Source organism: Eumetopias jubatus, unplaced genomic scaffold, assembly GCF_037043125.1.
Source record: "Eumetopias jubatus isolate StellerSeaLion01/CBP00866 unplaced genomic scaffold, mEumJub1_p1.0 scaffold_13, whole genome shotgun sequence".
NCBI lineage: Eukaryota > Metazoa > Chordata > Mammalia > Carnivora > Otariidae > Eumetopias > Eumetopias jubatus.
The window spans coordinates 2,314,249-2,334,544 of record NW_028274819.1 but is presented as its reverse complement, the minus strand read 5'-3'; the positions used below and the strand labels follow the sequence as shown (position 1 = coordinate 2,334,544).

Here is a 20,296-nt window from a genome sequence, read left to right as displayed (position 1 = left end):
CTCTCTGGGCGCCCTGGAAGCTGGCTGGGTGAGACTCTAGGGGATCTGGTGCCTCCCGCCCCAAGGCCCCTGGCCCCCTGCTCTGCACAGGGACGGTTGGCTCTTGCACACATTTCGGGGAAGCTGGAGAAGAGGGAGTGATAGCCGCAGTGCCTCACCCTGCCCCTTGCCCCCACGGTGCTCGACACGAGTCCTAGCCCTTAAAATCCTCCCTGGGGCCTGTTCCAGAAGGCAGTTGGCCCCTCTGCAGGCCAGCAGCCCCAGACCTGCCCTGGTTTATTCACCTGTTTTGGACTCCACCCACCAGCCTGGAAGCCCCTGGAGGGGAGGGCCCCCCTGAGGTCCCAGGGAAACACTCCTAGCCTAGATCCTGATTGGACATTGGAGGAGGAGGGCCCGCTCAAGGTCACGCTGCCAACAGGGGCCTGCCAGGCTACCATAGCTAACGTCCAACCCAAGGCAGTCACTTGCTCCACTATTTTCCATAAATCAGCATCCAGAGCGGCCGGGGAAGGGGGCTCCGCAGGGGGTCCAGCAGCCCGTGGGCCGGCAGGGTCTGTGCTCAGGGTGGAGCCCAGGGGTTATGGCCGGGGCTCCAGGGTCAGATCCTCTGGGCTGGCATCTCTGTGACTTCCCAGGTCTCGCTTGACGAGGGGCTCGTCCTCTCAAGACTGTTTCCCCACCTGTGAAATGGACAAGACCCGCCCCTGCCGTTTAGGAGCGTGAATGAGATAATGGACATGTAAGGTGCACGGCGCGGGGCTCCCCGGCCCGGCACAGAGAGGGTGCCCACAAGCGTCCAGTCCGGGGCTGGCTGAGGGCACTGCTGAGCGCTGGGCCTGAATGTTCGATGGACGCAGGCCCGTCAGAGTCATGGCCACCTCCATCCCATGGCCCCCCTGGACTCTGGAAGGGGTGCTAGCGCTGTCCAGGCTGCAGAGTGTATAAATACCATCACACCCTGCCCGGCAAGTTATTAGGGAATGCACGTGACTGGGGGGGGGTCTGAGTCCCCCCACCAGCCCACGTGCCTGCGCTCAGAGCAAATGTCCAGTTTATGATACAGCGGCAGCTGGAGGGGCCGCTGGTCAGGGCTGTGCATGCCCAGCCCTCCGGGTCAGCAGAGAGACAGTGATGACAGGGAGCGTGCTGGCCACTGTGCCCGGATGTGCGGACATGGCCCCGGAGCCTCCTCAGGAGCCTGGCAGGGGAGAAGGCGGAGGGACAGAGAGGTTAAGCGACTTGCCCGTGGCCACACAGCCAGTAAGAGGGCATTGCTCTGCCTGATTCCGAAGCCCCAAGCTTTGTGCCTCCGCTAGGCAGTGCCCGCTACCTTGCCCCCTGCCCCAACCCCCTTGCCACATGAATGCTGTCGGTACGGAGTGGCCAGCAGTGGAAAAGTCAAGGGGCTGCCAGGAGGAATCTGGGCCCACCAACACCCTGGGGGTAGCTGTGGGCTATGGCCATACCCCCTGTCCCCCCAGCAAAGGCCTCCTGCCTGCTCCCCTCCTACCGGCACCCCAGCCCCTCCTGGTACCACCCTCCCCGATGCCTCCTGCCCTCTCCTTCTTCATGCCCCATAACCCAGGGGTCCAGCGCTCTCAGACCTCGTCCTTCCGGGCCCTCAGCCCTGCCCTGGCCTGGGGCACCATCATTTCCTGCCCAACTGACTTCCATGATTCCTCACCCCTGCTTCCGACCTCTGCTCATGGCACCTGCATCCACCATTAAATCTCAGGACCCTGGACCCCAAGCCGGAAGCCTCCAAGGCTCCTCGATGCCTTTAAGATGTCACCAGCTCCTGGGCTGGGGTCCCAGGCCCCACACGCCTGGCCCTCGAGGCCCTCCCCGGCAATCCGGTTCATTCTGGGCTCACACGGTACCAGCTGTGACCGGTTTGGCCACCTCTCTACCTGGGATCCCAGCCCCTCCCAGAATTACCCTCCTCATCCCAAACCTAGGTGGGCTCTGATGGGGGCTCCTGCTGTACCCCACTTCCCGCCATCCTAGCACAGAGCACCTGGGTAGCGGTGGAGGCTGTGGGAGGCTTGGAGGCAGACCCAGGCCTTCCCTGCTGGCCCACGGGGCTCCCTTCAGCTGCAGGTGGATCTTTGGGGAGCAGCTGACAGAACCTGTGGGGCACAGACTTCTCTCCGGGCGTGCTTTCCTGTCTGCTGCTAACCCTAACCCTAACCCTAACCCTAACGGCGGGGCCCGGGCTCCCTGCCCAGAGATGGAGTTATGGTTCCTGGGTCAGTGGGCCCAGTTGTGTGAAGCTGCGGGAGCGGGTTGTTCTTGACCGAAGGCACCGGTGAGAGTGTCCGCAGGTGGCCGTCCAGGCTCCAAGGCAGGGGCCCAAGGAACCGGGGGAGGCCCAGGCCGGACTCAGGGCTCTCAACTGCCCGACTGCCCGGGGCTGCGACCAGCAGCAGTAATGCGGGGAGAGGAGTCAGATGGGGGGAGGGGCAGGGCAGGAGGAGGAGGTGGAGGGGGCTGAGGAGCCGCAGGGGGAGGGGACGGGAGGGGCCAGGCCTTACTTTGGGTCTTTAGCCTGGTTGACACTCCCCTTCCTCTCCCTGCTCCTTGGCCCCCTGGCCCCCTGCCCCCCCCCGACCCACTGGAGACAGGAGAAATCATGTGTTATTTCCCAGAGTGGTGTGGGTGGTAGCCCCCCCAAATACCTATGGGTGATGGGGATTTTTTTTGAGAAGGAGGCTTTCCCCCTGCACAGCCCTAACCAGCCACATTGGGCAGCCCGCCCCCCCCCCAATTTAGACTTGAGGAGACTTGAGGTCCCAGAGAGCAAGGCCCTTGCCCAAGTTCCCCACCAGGTGAGGGTCGAATGGGGTGGGCTGAAGGCGGCTCTGGGGTCCACCTGGGCTCCCTTTCCCCGTCCCCAGCCTGCGGGCAGGTGGGCGGGCTCCTGGCTGCAGTGTCACCCGTGGACACCAGGGGGCAGCAGGCGCCCAGCTTTCCGCCTCAGGGCCTGCGGCCGGCTGCCTCAGGGCTCAGGGGCTGACACCTCTGACGCCTCAGCAGACCCCCAAACCATGCCTAGGCCATCGAGGGAGGCGGGGGACAGGCGTCCCTTCTGCTGAGTCCCTACTCTGTGTGGCCTGCAGGGCACTGGGGAGGACTGGCCAGGGCTCGGCCACTTCTACCGTCTGACCTCTGTCTCCACCAACCACTGCTCACCTTTGAAACCCAGCTGGGGGGGAGGGGGCGGGGGAGGTGTGGTGAATGAATGTGGGGGGAGGCTCTCCTTCCCTGGCCGTGGCCGCCCGACTCGCTCTGGGGCCCGCACACGCCGTGTTGTGCTCGCTGCCCCTGATGCCCAGGGAGACCTCACCCCGGGGCCCGGTGGGCGTGTGGGCTCCTGCCTCTTGCCCTGCCCTGGGGCAGGATAGGGGTGCGGGGGGGGCCTCCGCGTCTCCTCCCTGGCTTTCAGGCTCTTCTCGGAACACCATGTGGGTGTGTTGGAAGCAGGGTGAGAGCTGGTGTCCCCAGCATACCCTGGGGATGGGAGCACGTCCCCAGCATGTCCCCAGCAGGACAGGGGAGGAAGGAAGTCGGGGGGCACCCGCTCACCCAGATTCATTCTTCCTGGTCTTTCCTTGGCAGAGTGAGCCCCTGAGCCCTGGGGACCTGCCTGGTCTCTGTCTTGTGGGTGCAGGGGAGGAGGGAGGCCTGGTGGGGCTCCGAGCTGGCCACAGGGTGTCCTAAGCCCTGCCTGCATGCCTGTCCCCCTACCCTGGGAACCCTCCCCAGCCCTGGAGGGTCTGTCTGGAGCCTAGGATAACCCATGGTCAAGGGTGTCCTGGGACGGTCAGTGCCGAAACCGGAACGGTCCTGGACAAGCGGGGAGGAGGTGGTCCTTCTGCTTGAGACTCGGAGGGGAAGGGGCCCCTGGCCCGTTGTGGGGACGGGGCAGCAGAGCCCTCATGTCCAGGGCTGTTCCCTGCTCCCTCCACACCTCCCCCAGGGCCTGCCCAGCCCCTCCTGCTAAGTCCTGGGGAGTGAGGACCCCCGGCCCGGCCCAGACGGGAGCACAAGGCAGCCCCTGTAATCCGAGCTTTGGATTCCCGTTGTGCGGCATGTGGACGCGTCACCGGAGGGAGGCCGGCACCTGCGGAGGACGTGCCTGGCAGCCGCCCCGAGAACAGCCCGTCCTGGGGGGGCTGGGGGCGGGGCGAGCCGAGCGCGGGAAGTCGGTGCGGGGAGGAAGGTTCTCGCTGCGCCGGCGCTGGGCCCTGGGCCAAGTGTGCTAGGAAACCACCCCCCCCACCAGCCCCGGCTCAGAGCTGGGCCGGCTGCCTGTCGCTGGAGGCTGGCTAGTTAATCGGTAACTCTCCACACTCCTCGGGGCCTCCGGGCCTCATCTTATGGGGGAGAAGGTGAGGCTCCGAGGGGCAGCAGCCTCCCCAGGGGTCTGGCCAGGCCTGTCCAGGCCCACTGTGGGGTGCTGCGGCTGGGGGTGGGGTGGGGGGTGGGGCAAGGGCTGGCCCAGCCCGGGGCTGTGGGGGAGGGGGTGGGGAATGGATGGGGCCCGCGGGCCTTTGGCCTGGTGGGGTACACAATGGACAGGCCAAGATCTACACAGGAGAGGGCAGACTGGGCTGGGCAAGAGCTTGGTCATCTCCCTGATGGGAGGCGCCTGAGGGGTCCGCCCTCCCGGGACTGGGCCACAGGCCCCCACAGACGGCCAGCCCTGGCTCCAGGTTTGGGGAAGGGCAGGGGAGGTTAACCCTGGCACTCTCGCTTTCTTTCCTCTCCTGCCTTTGTGCTCACCCTCCCCTCATGGAAGTCCAGGGAGGGGCTCAGGGCCGGAGAAAGGCACCGATCTGCTGCCCCTGAGCGCTGAGCGCTTGCTCGACGTCTCTGAGCCTCTGGTTTCTCCCTTGCAAAACAGGCATCAAAATGCCTCCCTGTACGGGTTCTTGGAAGGATTAAGTGAGGCAAGGAGCTGCGCCCGGGTGCAGGGCGGGCTCAAGGTGTCTGGTGCTGTCAGCCTGGGGAATGTGCCTCGGCGCCTGCAGAGCAGTCCGGGAGGCCTGCAGACAGACGCCCCTCGCAGGGTCCCTGGGGGCACACCGGGGGCGGGCCCCAGGACACAGGCTGCCCTCCTGGGCTTCCAGAAGCAGCTCCACACGGCTCCCCAGAAGGAGGGGGCTTTGGGACACCCAGAGTGGAAGTCAGCCACCAGGCGGCAGCACGTGGCCGAGGACGGCGCCTCCCGGCCCGCCCAGCTCTGCCACTCGCTTGGGCAAGAGTGTCTCCCCATCGAGCCTCAGTTTCCTGGACTGCAAAAGGGGCCCACTCCCTTGGCACTGGGGGGCACTGCCAGGGGAAACAGCCCCGCCACGCCCTGGGTTAGGGGGTTAGCTGCCTTAAGCCCTGGAGCAGGACCAAGTTCTTCAATCTGCCCAGGCCTGTCTCCTCATCCAGAAAACGACACCCCAAACAGGCCCATGCCATGCAGGGGAGTCGGGGGTGGGCAGCGCTGGCGGCTGGGACAGACAAGCCCCCCCGCCCCCCGCGTGTTAGTGGCAGTCGACCCTTATTTCTCACTCCCATCTCGGTCAGGTGGGTGTGCAGAGGGAGCTCGTGGCTCTGCTCCCTGGGGTCATTCGGGGCTTCAGCCACCCAGGGGCTCTGCTGTCCCCAGGAGTACCTCCCTGGATGCCCCCGCCCCACCCCCGTCTGGCTGGCAGAGCAGGGACAGGAGGGGGCGGGTTAGCTTGGTTGGTGTGGATGGGCCCCGGGCGGGAGGGGGTGGGTGCCTTTCTGCTCTCCTGTCTGTGGCCAGCACTGGACGTGTGGCCCCCCAGCTGCCGAGGGGCTGGGAATGTGGTCTTTGTTCTGTTCGGTCAGAGGAAGAGGAAATGGTTTGGGGAACACAGTGCTTTTGCTTGGTCGCTCCTCCGCTGGACTGGGTGGTGAGTTCAGAGAGAGGTATGCTGGAGAAGCCAGCAGGGGGCCGGGCGCCTGCCGGGCTCCCCCACTCCTGAGTGGGCAGGATTTGGGGTGCTGGGGCATCCCGGGCGCCTCTCCTTGCTGCTCCCCGGGGCCAGTACCCCCTCTCTGGTTCTGCTGTCTGCCGCAACAGAGTACAAACACTGTTCCTTTTGTTTCTTTTTCTCCTTGGAATATATTTTTAATTACAAAAGTAGAGCTTGGTTATTGTACTCAGACAGAGGTTTGCACACTTGGCGGGGGGGCCCTTGGGGTGGAGGCCTGGGCCTTCTCTCAGACTCCCAGCCCCCAGCCCCTCAGCTGTGCGCCCCCAGGTCCGTCCCCGGCTTGGGGGAAGGGACCCAGCCACACTGTTGGGACCGGCAGGTCAGTGAGCTGATGGGTACCATCCTTGACCGGATTCAGGGTCACATACTCAGAGAAGGTCACCTCCCTGCCCTAACAAGCCCAGGAGGGGAGGTGTCCTCGCGGCCCTTGGAGAAAGAGAAGCAGAAAGCCCTGAGGGAAAGCAAAGAGAAAGCCAGGCAGCGGGAGGAGGGTGAGTCAAACCTTGCTCCCTCCCCCACTACGCGTGGCCCTGGTGGCTTCCCCAGGCTCCCGCTATCAGCTCCGTCCCCCTCCCTTCCCTGCACAACAGGTGAGGCCCAGAAAGGGGATGCAGGAAAGCTCTCCTGGGCAGCGCTTGGCCCCAGCGAAGAGGGGCCGCTATTGCCACACTGTGTGACACGAGGTGTGGGGGCCTGCCATTCCCAGTCCTTGGAGGCAGGACTCAATGTCACAATCCGTTAGGCTTATCACTGGGAGGGGGCCTGGGACCCACCTGTCTGAGCTCAACTGGCCCCCATGGTGGTGGCAGGGTGGGCACCAAAGGCAGTGGGAATGGCCCTCTAAGCCCAGCCCCTGACCTGGACAGTGCTGGGGGAGGGCAGGGTCACGCAGGGGCCTGGTGCAGGCTCGGCTCCTGCTCATTTATGAAGCACCTACTGGGTCCTCTGCCCTTAGGGAGCCGAGGGCAGACAGGTGTTCATAGCACCAGGCAGTCCCTGCTAGGGAGGAGAGCTCGGACTCCCCTGGGTGCCTGGAGCAGGCGCTGGGAGTGGGGTGGCTTCCTTCCTTAAGGAAGGGAGCCGGCCTGGAGGCTGAATCTGGCCTGGGGGTGGGCTACTTCCCCAGCCTGCCCTCCTGGATAGCTGGAGCCAGGGCATCCGGACCTCTCGGGAAATCCTGGGGGCCACCTGGTTCCACATTCTGTGGTCACTACCGGCTGTGGCCCTGGGGAAGCTGGTGTGACCTTGGCACCAGGGCTGGGCCAGGCCTGCCTCCTTCTAGCCCCAGGCCAGGTGACGTCAGCCTGCTGTGAGGAGACCACAGAGCTTGGGGGATCTTTCTCAGTTCCTCTTTACGTTCCTGAAGATAGAAAATTGTAACATCTCAATGCTTGTGGGGAATGTGGAATGCAGTGCACAGAACAGAATAAAAACCAATCATGAACCATCGCTTGGTCCTCCTACCAAGACCCCAGCACCCTGCCCTGTCCCCTCCGTTCCCTGCGCCAATGCCCACTCCTGTTTGTCTCATCGCCTCACTTCAACCCTCGCCTCCCCTGGACCCAGGATACCTCCTCCAGGACAAATTTGCACACTATCACACTGTCCCATCCCTGGGGAGTCCTGGAACCCACCCTGACCCTGTGGGGAGGCAGTCTGGCTGGGGTCGGGTCAGCCTTATTTTTCTCGCTGGGCTCATGGGCTCCCCCGGGCCAGGGGCTGACAGCTCAGGGCTCTGCTGGACCCTCCACCAGGTGCCTGACCCTGCCCACTCCCCCAGCCCAGGGCTGCTTTTAGCTTGGGGTGGGGTGGGGGTGGGGTGGCTGGAGGCAGTTCCTAGGCTCCCCGCCCCACAACAGGCTGGGCCAAAGGGAAAGCTGCAGAAAGGAATGGTCTCCCATGGCCTGGCCCTGCTGGGATGAGAGCCTCCAGGGAGGACCTGGGGCTGTGGCAAGGCCCGGCGTGTGGGGGAGAAGGGGTCTGGGTCCTGGCAGGTCCTTCCCTTTCCCCTGACAGCTGGAGTAGGGCCCTCTGGCTCGCGTGCCCCATCATTCTCAGGGTGTGTTTTCTCCCAACAACCAACAATATTTATTGGGCAGGATGAGGGGGATGCTAGCCTTCCAGGACGGTGGGACAGGTTAGCTAGAGCGGAGCTGCCCACCGCTCACCCCCACCTCCCACCTGGGGGTTCCCTGTGTGATGGGGGATAAAGCTGGCCCAGAGGATCAGTATACCCAGTCAAGACCCTAGGCTAGGCCGGGCCAGGCCCACCCCACTGGACAAGCCTCTAGTGACCTATCCAATACCCCATCCAGGGATAACAGCCTCCAGCCAGTCTGGGCACTCAGACCTCTGGCATTGTGTGGCCGAAGCCTGAGAGGTGCCGGGCACCTGGTCCACGACGTGGTGGGCATAGCCCCGGACGGGCTCCGCCTGTTTCCCATCCACTGAGCAGGGCTGGGCAGGCTCCCAGATCTGGCTCAGGACTCCAGGGGCTGAGGGCCGGCTCTCCAAGGTGTCTGAGACTTCGCCCTGTGGTGGGGGGGCGGGAAGAGTGGTTCGAGGGCCTTAGGGCCAGCAGGTGTGTTAGGGCTCCAGGTGCGCGTAACCCCGCCAGGGACTTAAGCCCCGGGCGCCGCAGGCCGCGCGGGGGCAGCCGAAGACCCCATCTCGCTCCAGCTAGGGACGAGATGCCCGCGGCTGGTTCAAGCCCCTTCAGCTGGCGCTGGAGGCCCAATGGTGAGCACCGGCGGCGGGGCTGGCGCCCCCGGGGGGCGAGTCGGAACTGCCCGGACGCCGGGCCCCGCCGCGCCGATGAGGGCGCGCCGGCCGAGGGGGCGCCCGCGCCACCGCCGCCGCCGCCTCGCAGCCCCCGCCAGCAGACAAAGGAGCCGGAGGGGGGCGGGAGGGGGGGGGGATGGGGCGAGGGGGCGGGGCGCCGCGGTGTCACGTTACCGCCCGCAGCGCCCTTTAACTCGGGCCCCGCCCCGCTCACCGCCCCCAGCCCGCTGCCGCGCGCGGCCCGCGCCCCGCCAATCGGCCCGCGCGCCCCGCCCCGCCCTCGGGTGGGTGTGTGCACGCGGCCAATGGGCGGCGCGCGGGGGCCGGGCCGCCAGCGGGGCGGGGGCAGACCGGCGCGGGCCAATCGCCGCGGTGTTGTTGAAACTGAAAATACTACATTATGCTAATCGCCGCGGGGCCCCCGCGCGGGGGGGGGGGTGGGACCCTCGCGTATAAAGGGGCGCGCGAGGGCTGGGCGTTTCACAGGCCAAGTGCTCTGCGCTCGGTAGGTGCCAACCAGGCCCGAACGAGCCGAGCGGGCGAGGACAGGCACTGAGGGGGCGCGGCCGCCGGCCGGACGACACCGCAAGCGAGACTCAGGAGCAGCCCAGGGCCCGACAGCCAGGTAGCCGCCGCGCCCGCCCTCCCGCCGCGTCCCTTTGCAAATGCAGACTCCGACTGCGCGGGGTCTCACTTGCGCCCGGCCTCCGCCCTCCTCTCCTCTCTTCCTCCTCCTCCTCTTCCTCTCCTCTCCTCTCCCGTGGCCCCGGCCCGCGCTGTCCCGGGCCAGGTTCGACGTGTGTCTCCGCAGCGCATTGGCAATGGAGCGCCTTGTCGCCCGCCGCACCTTTCCCCTGTTCGCGCGCACCAGCGCCTGCCGCAGCCTCTTCGGGCCGGTGGACCACGAGGAGCTGAGCCGTGAGCTGCAGATCCGCCTGGCCGAGCTGAGTGCCGAGGACCAGCGCCGCTGGGACTACAACTTCCAGCAGGACGTGCCACTGCGCGGCCCCGGGCGTCTGCAGTGGACCGAGGTGGACAGCGACTCCGTGCCCGCCTTCTACCGCGAGACGGTGCAGGTGGGGCGCTGCCGCCTGCTCCTGGCGCCCCGGCCCCGCCCGGAGGGCGCAGGCGATAGCCCGCCCCCCGCGCCGCCGGCCGATGAGCCCCTCGACGGCCTCGGGGAGGCGCCGGCGCCGCCGTCCGGCGGCCCGGTGGTGGCTCCCGCCCCGGCCCCAGCCGCGGCGCCGCAGGAGAGCGATGAGCAGGAGGCGGTCCCGCCGCCGCGCAGCCAGGAGCCCCTCGCCGAGCCGCTGCACTCAGGGATGTCGGGGCGCCCCGCGCCGGGCACTGCCGCTGCCACCGGTAGCGCCGCCGCCGCCGCCACCAATGCCGCCGCCGCCGCTGGAGGGGCTGTTGCCACCACCGCCGCCGCGGGAGGCGCCGCGATCAAGAAGCTGCCCGGGCCTCTCATCTCCGGTGAGTCCCGCGCGGCCCCGCCCCGGCCCGGCCCGGCCCTGCTTTGTCCGGCCGGCCGGGCTCCCCCGGCCTCGGGGGCCTCACTTGGTCCCCGCCTCCTCCCGTGGCATTAAAGGGCCAGCAGCGCGCTGGGCGCGGCTGCGCCCGCACCCCGTCCCGCCCTGTTGTTGTGCTCCCGAGCGGCTGGCGCGGGAGGGATGGGAGAGCGCGCGCTCGGGCCCCCTGGGCGCGCGATCCTCGCTCTGGCCGCGGGAGCCCCTCCCCGGGCGCGGCGGGCGCGGCGGGCGCGGCGCGGAGGGGGTTAAGCGCGGCGGCAGCCCCGGGGGGCTTGGCCGCGGGACAAGGAGAAATGCTTACACAGCACATTGCGCGGGCGACGTAAACAAAGCTGACCCGCCGCGGACCTCGGCGCGGGCGGGGACGGCGCCCCCACCCCGGCCCCCTCTTGGGTTCCCCTGCCGACCCCGCCCTGACCGGCTGTGCGCGCTGTCGCCCGCAGATTTCTTCGCCAAGCGCAAGAGACCCGCGCCCGAGGCCAAGGCGTCGAACGAGGTTCCCGCGGGATGCGCCGCCCCAGGCGCCGCTCCAGCCGTAGGCTCGGCGGAGCAGACCCCGCGCAAGCGGCTGCGATGAGGTGGGTACCGCCCCGCGCGCGCTGGGCGGGGAGGGGTCGCCCTGCGGGGTCCTCGTGGCCACCCTGTCTGTCTGTCTGCTGTCGCTCACCGCGCCTCTCTCCCGCAGCGTCGCGCGTAAAGAGCCCTGAGGGAGCCCGCTGGGCAGCGGACAGGACAGGAGCGCGGGGCCTCGGCTGGGACCGTCCATGTAGCAGCAACCGGCGGCAGCTGCCACCGAGCAGCGTTCGGTTTCGTGTTTAAAATTTAAAAAAAAAAAAAAACTGTGCAATGTATTAATAACGTCTTTTATATCTAAATGTATTCTGCACGAGGAGTACACTGGTCCCAAGGTGTAAAGCTTTAAGAGTCATTTATATAAAATGTTTAATCTCTGCTGAAACTCAGTGCAAAAAAATGAAAAAAGAAAAAAAAAAGGAAAAAAGAAAAAAACATGTATATTTGTACAAAAAGTTTTTAAAGTTATACTAACTTATATTTTCTATTTATGTCGAGGCGTGGGCCGCTCTGCCACGCGATAGCTCGGTTATTGGTTATGCCAAAGGCACGTCACCGCATCTGGTTATCGACAAATGTAAATTTATTTTTATAGCGGACTCTGGGGGGAGGGGGTCGCTCACAAGCTGTAGCTGCCGTACAAGCCCATCTAGCTAGCAGTTCTCTTCGCGCTTTCGCTGTCTCTTTTTATTATTATGATTATTTTAAACTTGAAGACAAATTTGTTAACATGGTTCCTGAGCCGTCTGCACCACTGCCCCGGCCCCTCGTCCGCCGGGTTCTAAATAAAGAGGCCGAAAAACGCTGCAAGTCAGCTCCGTGTGTGCGTGAACTGCCTCCAGCCTCCTTCTCTGGCACCCCCAGAAGTTAGGGAGATAGGACAGTGGACACAGGGGGCAGCCCAGCTTCTTTCTAGGCCACCCGTCCCAAAGCGACAGGGACTTTCTCCTGGTAGGGCAGGCCCACCACCACCTGCTGCAGGCCCCTAAGTTAGGGATGAGCGGCCCCGCCCTCTCTGTCACCCCTTCCTCCTGCCCCCCTCACGTGCGGGGCTGTGCGTCGAGACTCGGGGTGGGGGGCTCACTGCTTCCCCTGTTCCAGGGAAGCCACCCACACTCCAGCCGCCCTGGGCTGAGCCCCGATGGGGCTCAGGTGGGCACTTGTGGGGGATGGGCCAACGCCCATTCCCCCCCCCCCCCCGACTGCCGCCGCGCCTCCTGGGAACCAGGGCTTTCAATTCTTCAAGCCTCGCACAGGGTGGAGCCCCAATGGCTCTGGGGTTCCCAGCTTCGTGGGCCAGGGTCCACCGGGGTCCGGCCAGAAGACCCCCTGACGGGTTCCGGGCCTGTTTGCGCTCGCAGTGGGGGAGGGGCGGCCCAAAGGCCTGCGAGGGAGGAGGGGGGGAGGGGACGCGCCATGGGCCAGGGAGGGGTGGGGAGGGGTGGGGAGGGGTGGGCTCCGGCTGAGGAGGAACTCGAGGTCGCATGCAGGCGCATGCACCCACCAGCCTTCTGGTTTCAAAGTACTCCCTTTCAGTCGAAAAGAGGAGGTTTATTTTATTTTATTTTTTTATAGCTGACCTATAAACCTCTGAAAATTATGGCTTACAATGGAAAGGATGACGTGAAGTAGCACAAACTGACGGCTGGCAGTATTTGTGCTGGTGCCTTGGGCCAGGAGAAGCAGGGGCCTGGTGGTGTATTTAAGTTAACCGTTTTGGGGCTGTAGGCAACACCAAACGTCCCCGATGGCTCAGGGACAAAGGCTGGGCTCAACCCTTGAGTCTGAAGATGCATCTAGATGTAATTAACTTCGTCTCCCCCTCAAGTGCCTAAAAGGGCCTGGAGGAGGGAGATGGGGCTGGACAGGTCACTGAGAAATACCCCAGCAGTGAGAGTCGGGGGGCCTGGCCCCCCTCCAGCTTCCTATCAGCCTGATTACAACGTGGGAATTAGGCCTGGTTAGACCTGACATCAGGCTTCAAGCCTCTCCTGTCCCACCCCCTCCCCCTGCAGTGTGACCACAGCAGGGGGGGAAGAGGAAGCATGATGGCAGTTGAGGCAGGAGCGGGGGCTGCTGGGCCTGGCACCTGGCAGAGTCCCCTGCACTCTACCTGAATCTGGCAGGAGAGGGGCACCTCACAGTCCCCAAGCACAGCTGTGCCCTGCTCTGCACACAGCCCCGGCATGAGAGCCAGGGGTGCAGCCCAGCTGTCCCTCCCCGCTTCCTGCTGTCACCCAAGGGTGGCTTTCTCCAAAGCAGGGCGAGTGCTGCCTCCCCATGGGAAGGTGAACAATGCTATCGTTTTTAGAGGTGCCCCCTGCCCCCCAGCAGGAGCTGCTAGCAGATACCTAGAGGTTGCTCTCCACAGGGAAAAAGCATCAGATTTGGAGCCACTGTGTGACCCTGGGCACACGGGGACCCGGCAAGCCCTTCTTTCCCTCGGTGGGTCTCCGTTTCCTGCCTTTGGTGCCCTGTGGTGGTCATATGAGGATATGAGGGACACAAGAACCTCTGGTGGCCCCCAACTCTCTTCTCATCTGTACTCGTGACGGTGAGAATGGGCATGCGCCCTGCTGTCACAATGGGCCCGTTCCCCTCCGGATGCCCAGGCCCTGCCCGAGCCCAGGGCACCCGGGAGCAGACTGGCCGCCGGCACATGTGTGGGGATCCATGATGATGATGATGATGATAGTACTGATACAGCCACAGCCAGGCCAACCAGTCTTGGGGCCCTAATGGCACGAGCTGAGCACAGTTCAGCGAGATCTTACCAACGCAGGCCCGCCATGTTCCCCGTGTGAGGAGGAAACTGAGGCATGGAGCAAGTTACCGGAGGGCGAGTCACTGACCTCGGCGGGGCTGCATTGCCCTAGCCTGTCTCTTGGAAGGCAGGCATGAGATGGGGAGGGAAGCCAGGCCCCCTGGGCTGCAGGAGGGGAACGTGAGCTCACATGCACAAAGCGTGGAGCCCTGCGCCAGGCACACACAGCAGGCGTGCAGTGAACGTCAGGGGCTCAGACGATGTGTCTTCTTCAGGCTCCCCCAGGCACTAACTGAGCGCATGCTGCAAGCCAGTCACTGTGCCAGGCCTCTAGCCACATGGCAACTTCATGCAGACTGGGCTGGGGACAGATTGTAGAGCCTTTAACTAGGCAGAGGCTGGGAATGGGCCGCCCCAGGCAGGGGTGGGCAAGGTCGCTGCAGGAGGGGAGGGCTCCATGTGCACAGGGGGGACAGTGTGTCTGAGCTGGAGGGTCTGAATGAGTTCGAGAGTGGGGCGAGGGGGCTGCCTGGGGGTCTCTTCTGGCTCCGGGGGGCCCTCGGCCAGCCTGGCTAACAGGCACCTAACAGTGCCTTTTGGGGTGTGGCTGCCTGGCCTCCCCACTCTCTGTTCTTTTCCTCCGGTCTTCTGGACCTTCCTGGGTCTGATGAGCTGGGGTGAAAGGTTGGATTTTATCTGTAGGCAGTGGGGAGCCCCTGGGGTGACAGAAGTTGCAGCAATTTTAAAAAGCGTGCTGAGGCTGCTGGGTGGGGAGGGAGGCAAGGGTCAGCAAGGGGCTCCGGCGGCCATCCAGGCAGAGGTACCTGGTCGGCAACTATTCCAAGGGCCTCCAGTGTGCCACACACCACTCTGGGCACCGGAGACAGGGCGGTGAATGAAAGGGACCCAGTCAGTCCCCGCTTGCAGGAGCTGCCTCTGTTGTGGGAGGTGACGTAGTGAAACGTGCTAAGTGATCCACAGCAGAGGTGGTCATGTCACCAGTAAGCGGAGCTGAGCCCCCGTGTCAGGGCAGACGGTGGGGGGCTACTGTCTAAAGCAGGCTGTGCCAGCCCCCCAGCAGGTGACATCTGAGCTTTACAAGGGAGGGGCACACACCACGAGGATTCACTGGGAGAGGAGTTCTGGGCAGAGGGCACAGGCGGTGCAAAGGCCTGGCGGCCTGGAGTGTCCATGGAGTGATGGGCCAGAGGGGCTGGGGTGCGAGGTGGGGTCCAGGGAGCTGAGCTGGGCTGGCAGGGAGAGCGAGCGGGACTTGCTGGTGGGCTGGAGCGGGTATGGGAAAACAGGTGGGGCGTTTGGGGCTCCCGTAAGTGGGAATGTGGGTCATTCTCAGAGCTGAGGAAGCCTTTACTGAGAAGAGGAGGAGGGGAAAACAGAGACAGGGCCCCTTGTTTTGGACATAAATTGTCATCCAGGCCCTTCCCTGCCCCGATTCCCATTCTCACCAGGCCTGTGGACCCCAGGATGCATGTTTAGTGCTCAGCCCTGCCAAGGGGGTGTTAGCTCTCCCAGGCGAGGACTTTTGGAGCCACTGGCCTGGTCGCCAGCCAGGACACAGCTCGCCCCCAAGCTCAAGAGCGCTGTTTCTTAAAAGTAAATTTATGCACCATTATTAACTAGAGTCGATATTTTATATAAGAGGTCACTCTCGGTGGTGTGCGTCCTGTGGGTTCGGACAGACGTGTGATGACGTGTGTCCACCACCACGGGGTCACGCGGAGTGGGGTCCCCACCCTAAAGCCCTCTGTGCCCTGCCTGTTCACCCCCCCAAACCCTGACAACCCCCAATCTCTGTCCCGTCTCCCTTGTTCTGCCTTTTCCGGAATGTCGTAGAGCTGAGGTCGCGGCCTGCAGCCTCCTCAGACCAGCTTCTCTCACCCACTGGTGCTCATTGACGGTTCCTTCATGACCGTTCTCGGCTCAAGAGCTCATTCCTTTTCAGCGCCGAAGAAGATTCTGTTGGCTGGACGGACCACAGTTTATTTGCCCACACGCCTCCTGAAGGACTTCTTGGTCGCTTCCAACTTTGGACAATTATGGATAAAGCTGTGCAGGTTTCTGGTGTGGACACACATTCTTAACTCCACTGGGCGCATCCTGAGGAGCATAACTGCTGGGCCGTGTGGGCAGACCGTGTTGGGTTTTGTAAGAAAACACCACCGCCCCGCCTTCCAGAGTGCCCCCAACTAGGCACTCCCAGCAGCAGTGAATGAGAGTTTCTGCCCAAGGCACTGTTTTAACAACGTTTCTCTTGTGAGGACCACACTGACCACCAGATTTTAGGTGAATTAAAAAAAAAAAAGGAAAGAAAGAAAAAGAAACCTCATCACAGTTTAGACACAACAAGGACAAAGCAAAGTTAAAAATGCACACGGACGACAGTGGCTTTTGGTGAGCGCCTCACGGGTTCCATGGGGCTGGGACGGAGAGCCTGAGCGGGTGGTCAGCTCCTGGTCCAGCTGGTGCTGGTAGATTGCAGTATTGTCCCACTATTTGCTGCCCTGCCTTGCGGAAGGATTCTGCATCTCCTGCGGGTCGGGACCAGACTTGGCCGACGAGATGTGCTCGGCGTGACATAGGCTGTGGCTAGGAGCCACACCCTCGGGTGCCACCATCTTCCCTCTCCACCCGGAGACCCGCAGGGTCCCGACAGAGGCTGCTCCTTCCCACCAGGGCGGGGTGGCCCCAGTCTGGAGGTGGCCTCAGCTGCGGATGTATTTGTTATACAGCGTGAAGTACACTGAGCTGACAGACCGCTTCTTTGAAGATCCCAACCCACTGTTTTAGGTTTCCAGGAAAGGCACGAGGGCCCGACGGCCTTGTCAGGTTGTCCTGGATGCTTGGATGGGAGTCCAGAGATTATGGAAACTCCTTGGTGGGCACAAGCTCTGTACCATCTCGTCTAAGGGCTGGAGGCCGGGTCATGGAGATCGGCAGGGCTCCCCGTCCCCTCCGGCCGTCTTCTGTTCTGTGACCGCTTGTGCTTTGAACAGTGTCCAGGAGGTGAGGCAGAGAGCGGTCCGGGCAGAGGGGCTGCATGTGGACCCATGGCGTGCAGCAAATGTACACATTTGCACGGCTGCTGTGACAGGGACCCCGATTCTGCCCGAATTGCTGCGTGCCATGCCCATGTGTTCGTCCCCACCGTGGGGATTAATCACCCTGAGCTTTCCTGGGGCAGCAGAACCGGTAACAAGCTTCCGAGTGAATGAAACCCCATGCAGCCGCCCCCCCCCCGCCCCGTCCCCTACCACTGCACAGTGTGGCTGGGCTGTCTGGGGCCCGGGCTCTGGAAGCCAGGCTCATGTCCGCAAGCCACAGTGGACCGACCGTGTCAGTGGTGGGTGGGACGGAGGCATCGATTCACCTCTGCAGGGGGCTTGGCAGCCGATGGCTCAGGTGAGGTTTTCTCCAGGGCTGGCTGTCGGTGGGAGAGAGCTGCCTCGGCTGGAGTCGACCCCTTCCCCCGGCAGCCAACTCCACCGACTGGTGGATGCGGGGCACAAAGCCCGGCCCCTTGCCTGGAGCACACAACTCTGAGCAGCCGCCCCAGGGCTCCTGGGGCCACTGGCCGAGAGCTTTGTCTCATCCATCTTCCCTCCCTGCCTCCTCCCTCCCCTGCAGGGGTGTGCCCAAGAGCATCCCTGACGAAGCCTCCTGCACATGTATGCACACATGCGGACACATGGAGACACACACACACACACCATACAGAAACATGCACACAGACACACAGACAAATGAATATACACAGACACACACAGAGGCACATATATAGACACACACATGTCCAGTAATTCTTTTTTTTTCTTTGACAAAGGAAGAAAAACATCAACTTTGGGACTTAGGCACAGACTCAAAGATGGAGCTGTGTGCCCACGGGCACCCCTAAGGAGGCCCAGTCACCCTCCCTGGGGGTGTTTAAGACCCGGAGTGAGTGTTTCTAGGGGTGGTGGAGACGCAGATTATATCGCTGAGATACGCTCCCTTGAAATACGAAATGGAAAGGCCGCAGTGGCCCGAGTGGCATCTGCTTTGGTCTTAGCTGTTGTCTGGAAGCCCTCGGGTGGGGTTCCTCCTTGGGGCAGCTTCCGTGTCAGGGGGCCCTGAAGTGTGACCACGACTGTGCTCCCAATGCTGGGGGCGTAAAGTCAAGTGAGCACGGGCATCTGGTACCTTCTCTTCCATTGGCATGAGAACACCTGTTCCAATTATTTCTTGCCAGGTGAAAACTGTCCCGGTGCTTTGCTGTTTAAAACAACGGTCTTGTTTATACCTATGATGTTATGAGTCAGGAATTTGGGAAGTGCTGGCAGGTAGTTTGGTTCTGCTTTATGGGGCATCAGCTAGGGGGGTTGGATCGGGTTGGAGGGGTCAGCCTCCAAGCTGGTTCACTCCCACACCTGGCCTAGTGGACCGGCTGCCACTGGGGGGCCTCCGCCCCTCCTCCTGGGGCTTCTCCACGGGCCGCCTTGGGCTTCCTCACAGCATGGCTGCTGGATTCAGAGGCCACTGTCCTGGGAGCTGGGCAGGAGCTGCAGCGGCTGCCCACCCCACCCCCCCACCACCACCTAGCCTGGCCATCGAGCAACAGCACCTTGGCCTCATCCAGCTAAGTTGGTGACTTACAGAGACCACCCAGGACCCAAGGGTGGACACCCCTGCCCTGCTTCTCCAGAGAGTGTGTGCCCACCTGGGCCATCATGCCCCTCCTGGAGTACGCAGAGCGGGTGCTCCATCCCCAGCATGTGCTGGAGAGTTTACTTCGGGACTCATCAACCAATGATGAGCTCAACTAAAAACAGCATTGTTCTCCTTTTGCATGGATTCTCAGTAATACAGAAAACCAGGCCACTGAGTACTTCTTGGGTTTGAGCTGACCAACACCAGGAGTGGTGTTCTGCTCAGACATCAGAGCTGGGTGCAGTCCAGAGGCAGAGCTGTGCGCACAATTGTGTGCGTGGACAGCACGGACGCCTCCTCTCTAAGACCACGGACATGGTCCCACGATGACACTTGAGAAGCCCTTCTGCCTCTTTTTGCTGTGTGCCTGCTTGTTTATACACGCGTGTGGGTGTGTATGGTCACACTGTAAATATGTGTTCATATGGTGTGTGTGTTACACGCACACACACATACCGTGTATCACACACACACACACACCGTGTATTACACACATATACCGTGTATCACGCACACACATACCGTGTATCACACACACGTATACCGTGTATCATGCACACATGTATACCGTGTATTACACACACACACATATACCGTGTATCACACAAACACAAATACCGTGTGTTACGCACACACACATTTATGCATGCCCACACATACTGTGTATTAGGCACACACCTATACCGTGTATCACAGACACACATATACCGTGTATTATGTACACACATACCGTGTATTATGCACACACACATAGTGTGTATTATGCACACACATATTTACCATGTATCACACATACACATATGCTGTGTATTATGCACACACACATACTGTTGTATTACACACACACACACACCGTGTATTATGAAAACACACGTATCGTGTATCACACACACACACACACACACCATGTATTACGCACACACACATACCGTGTATCACACACACACATACCGTGTATCACACACACATATACCCTGTATTATGCACACACATGTATCGTGTATCACACACACATATACCGTGTATTACACACATACACACCATGTATTACGCACACACACACATACTGTGTATTACGTGCAAACATATACCATCTGTTATGCACACACATATACTGTGTGATACACATACACATTTACCGTGTATTACACACACACACTGTATATTACACACACACTGTGTATTAGGACCACACATATATACTGTGTATTATGCACACACACACACACACACTGTGTATTACACACATTGTGTATTATGCACACACACACACCGTGTATTATGCACACACACAGTGTGTGTATTACGTACACACATATTTACCATGTATCATGCATACACATATGCTGTGTATTATACACACACACACTGTTGTATGACACACACACACTGTGTATTATGCACACACATACTGTGTATTACACACACATATATTGTATATTACGCACACACATACCGTGTATTATACACACACATATATTGTATATTACGCACACACACATACCGTGTATTACGCACACATATACTGTGTATTACGTGCACACACATACCGTGTATTGTGCACACACATACTGTGTATTACGCACACAGATACTGTATATTACGCACACACACATACCGTGTATTACGCACACACACATACGGTGTATTACACACACATATACTGTATATTACGCGCATACACATACCGTGTATTATGCACACACACATACCGTGTATTACGCACACAATTATTGTATATTACATGCACACACATACCATGTATTTTGCACACATATACTGTGTATTATGTGCACACACATACCGTGTATTATGCACACACACATACCGTGTATTATGCACACACACATACCGTGTGTTACGTGCACACACATATATTGTATATTACACGCACACACATACCGTGTATTACGCACACATAT

At 61.6% G+C, this 20,296-nt stretch overlaps 1 protein-coding gene across 2 annotated transcripts; it reads left to right on the top strand.

The window, feature by feature from the left end:
• The first annotated feature begins 9,301 nt into the window (after positions 1-9,301).
• CDKN1C (cyclin dependent kinase inhibitor 1C) lies at positions 9,302-11,097 on the top strand. 2 transcript variants are annotated; one of them, XM_028118361.2, is made up of 4 exons: positions 9,302-9,426; positions 9,613-10,277; positions 10,777-10,911; positions 11,019-11,097. In XM_028118361.2, the coding sequence occupies exons 2-3, from the start codon at positions 9,623-9,625 to the stop codon at positions 10,908-10,910; spliced, it is 789 nt and encodes a 262-aa protein (XP_027974162.1). In that variant the 5' UTR covers positions 9,302-9,426; positions 9,613-9,622; the 3' UTR covers position 10,911; positions 11,019-11,097. The 2 variants fall into 2 exon arrangements, with proteins under 2 accessions (XP_027974162.1, XP_027974163.1); XM_028118362.2 differs by lacking the exon at positions 9,302-9,426 and having other exon boundaries at positions 9,593-10,277.
• Positions 11,098-20,296: the final 9,199 nt, after the last annotated feature.

Coding starts and splice junctions, on each gene's coding strand:
- CDKN1C (XM_028118361.2), top strand. CDS start 9,623: ATGGAGCGCCTTGTCGCCCGCCGCACCTTTCCCCTGTTCGCGCGCACC. Junction 10,278..10,776: donor GCCCGGGCCTCTCATCTCCG/GTGAGTCCCGCG, acceptor TGTCGCCCGCAG/ATTTCTTCGCCAAGCGCAAG.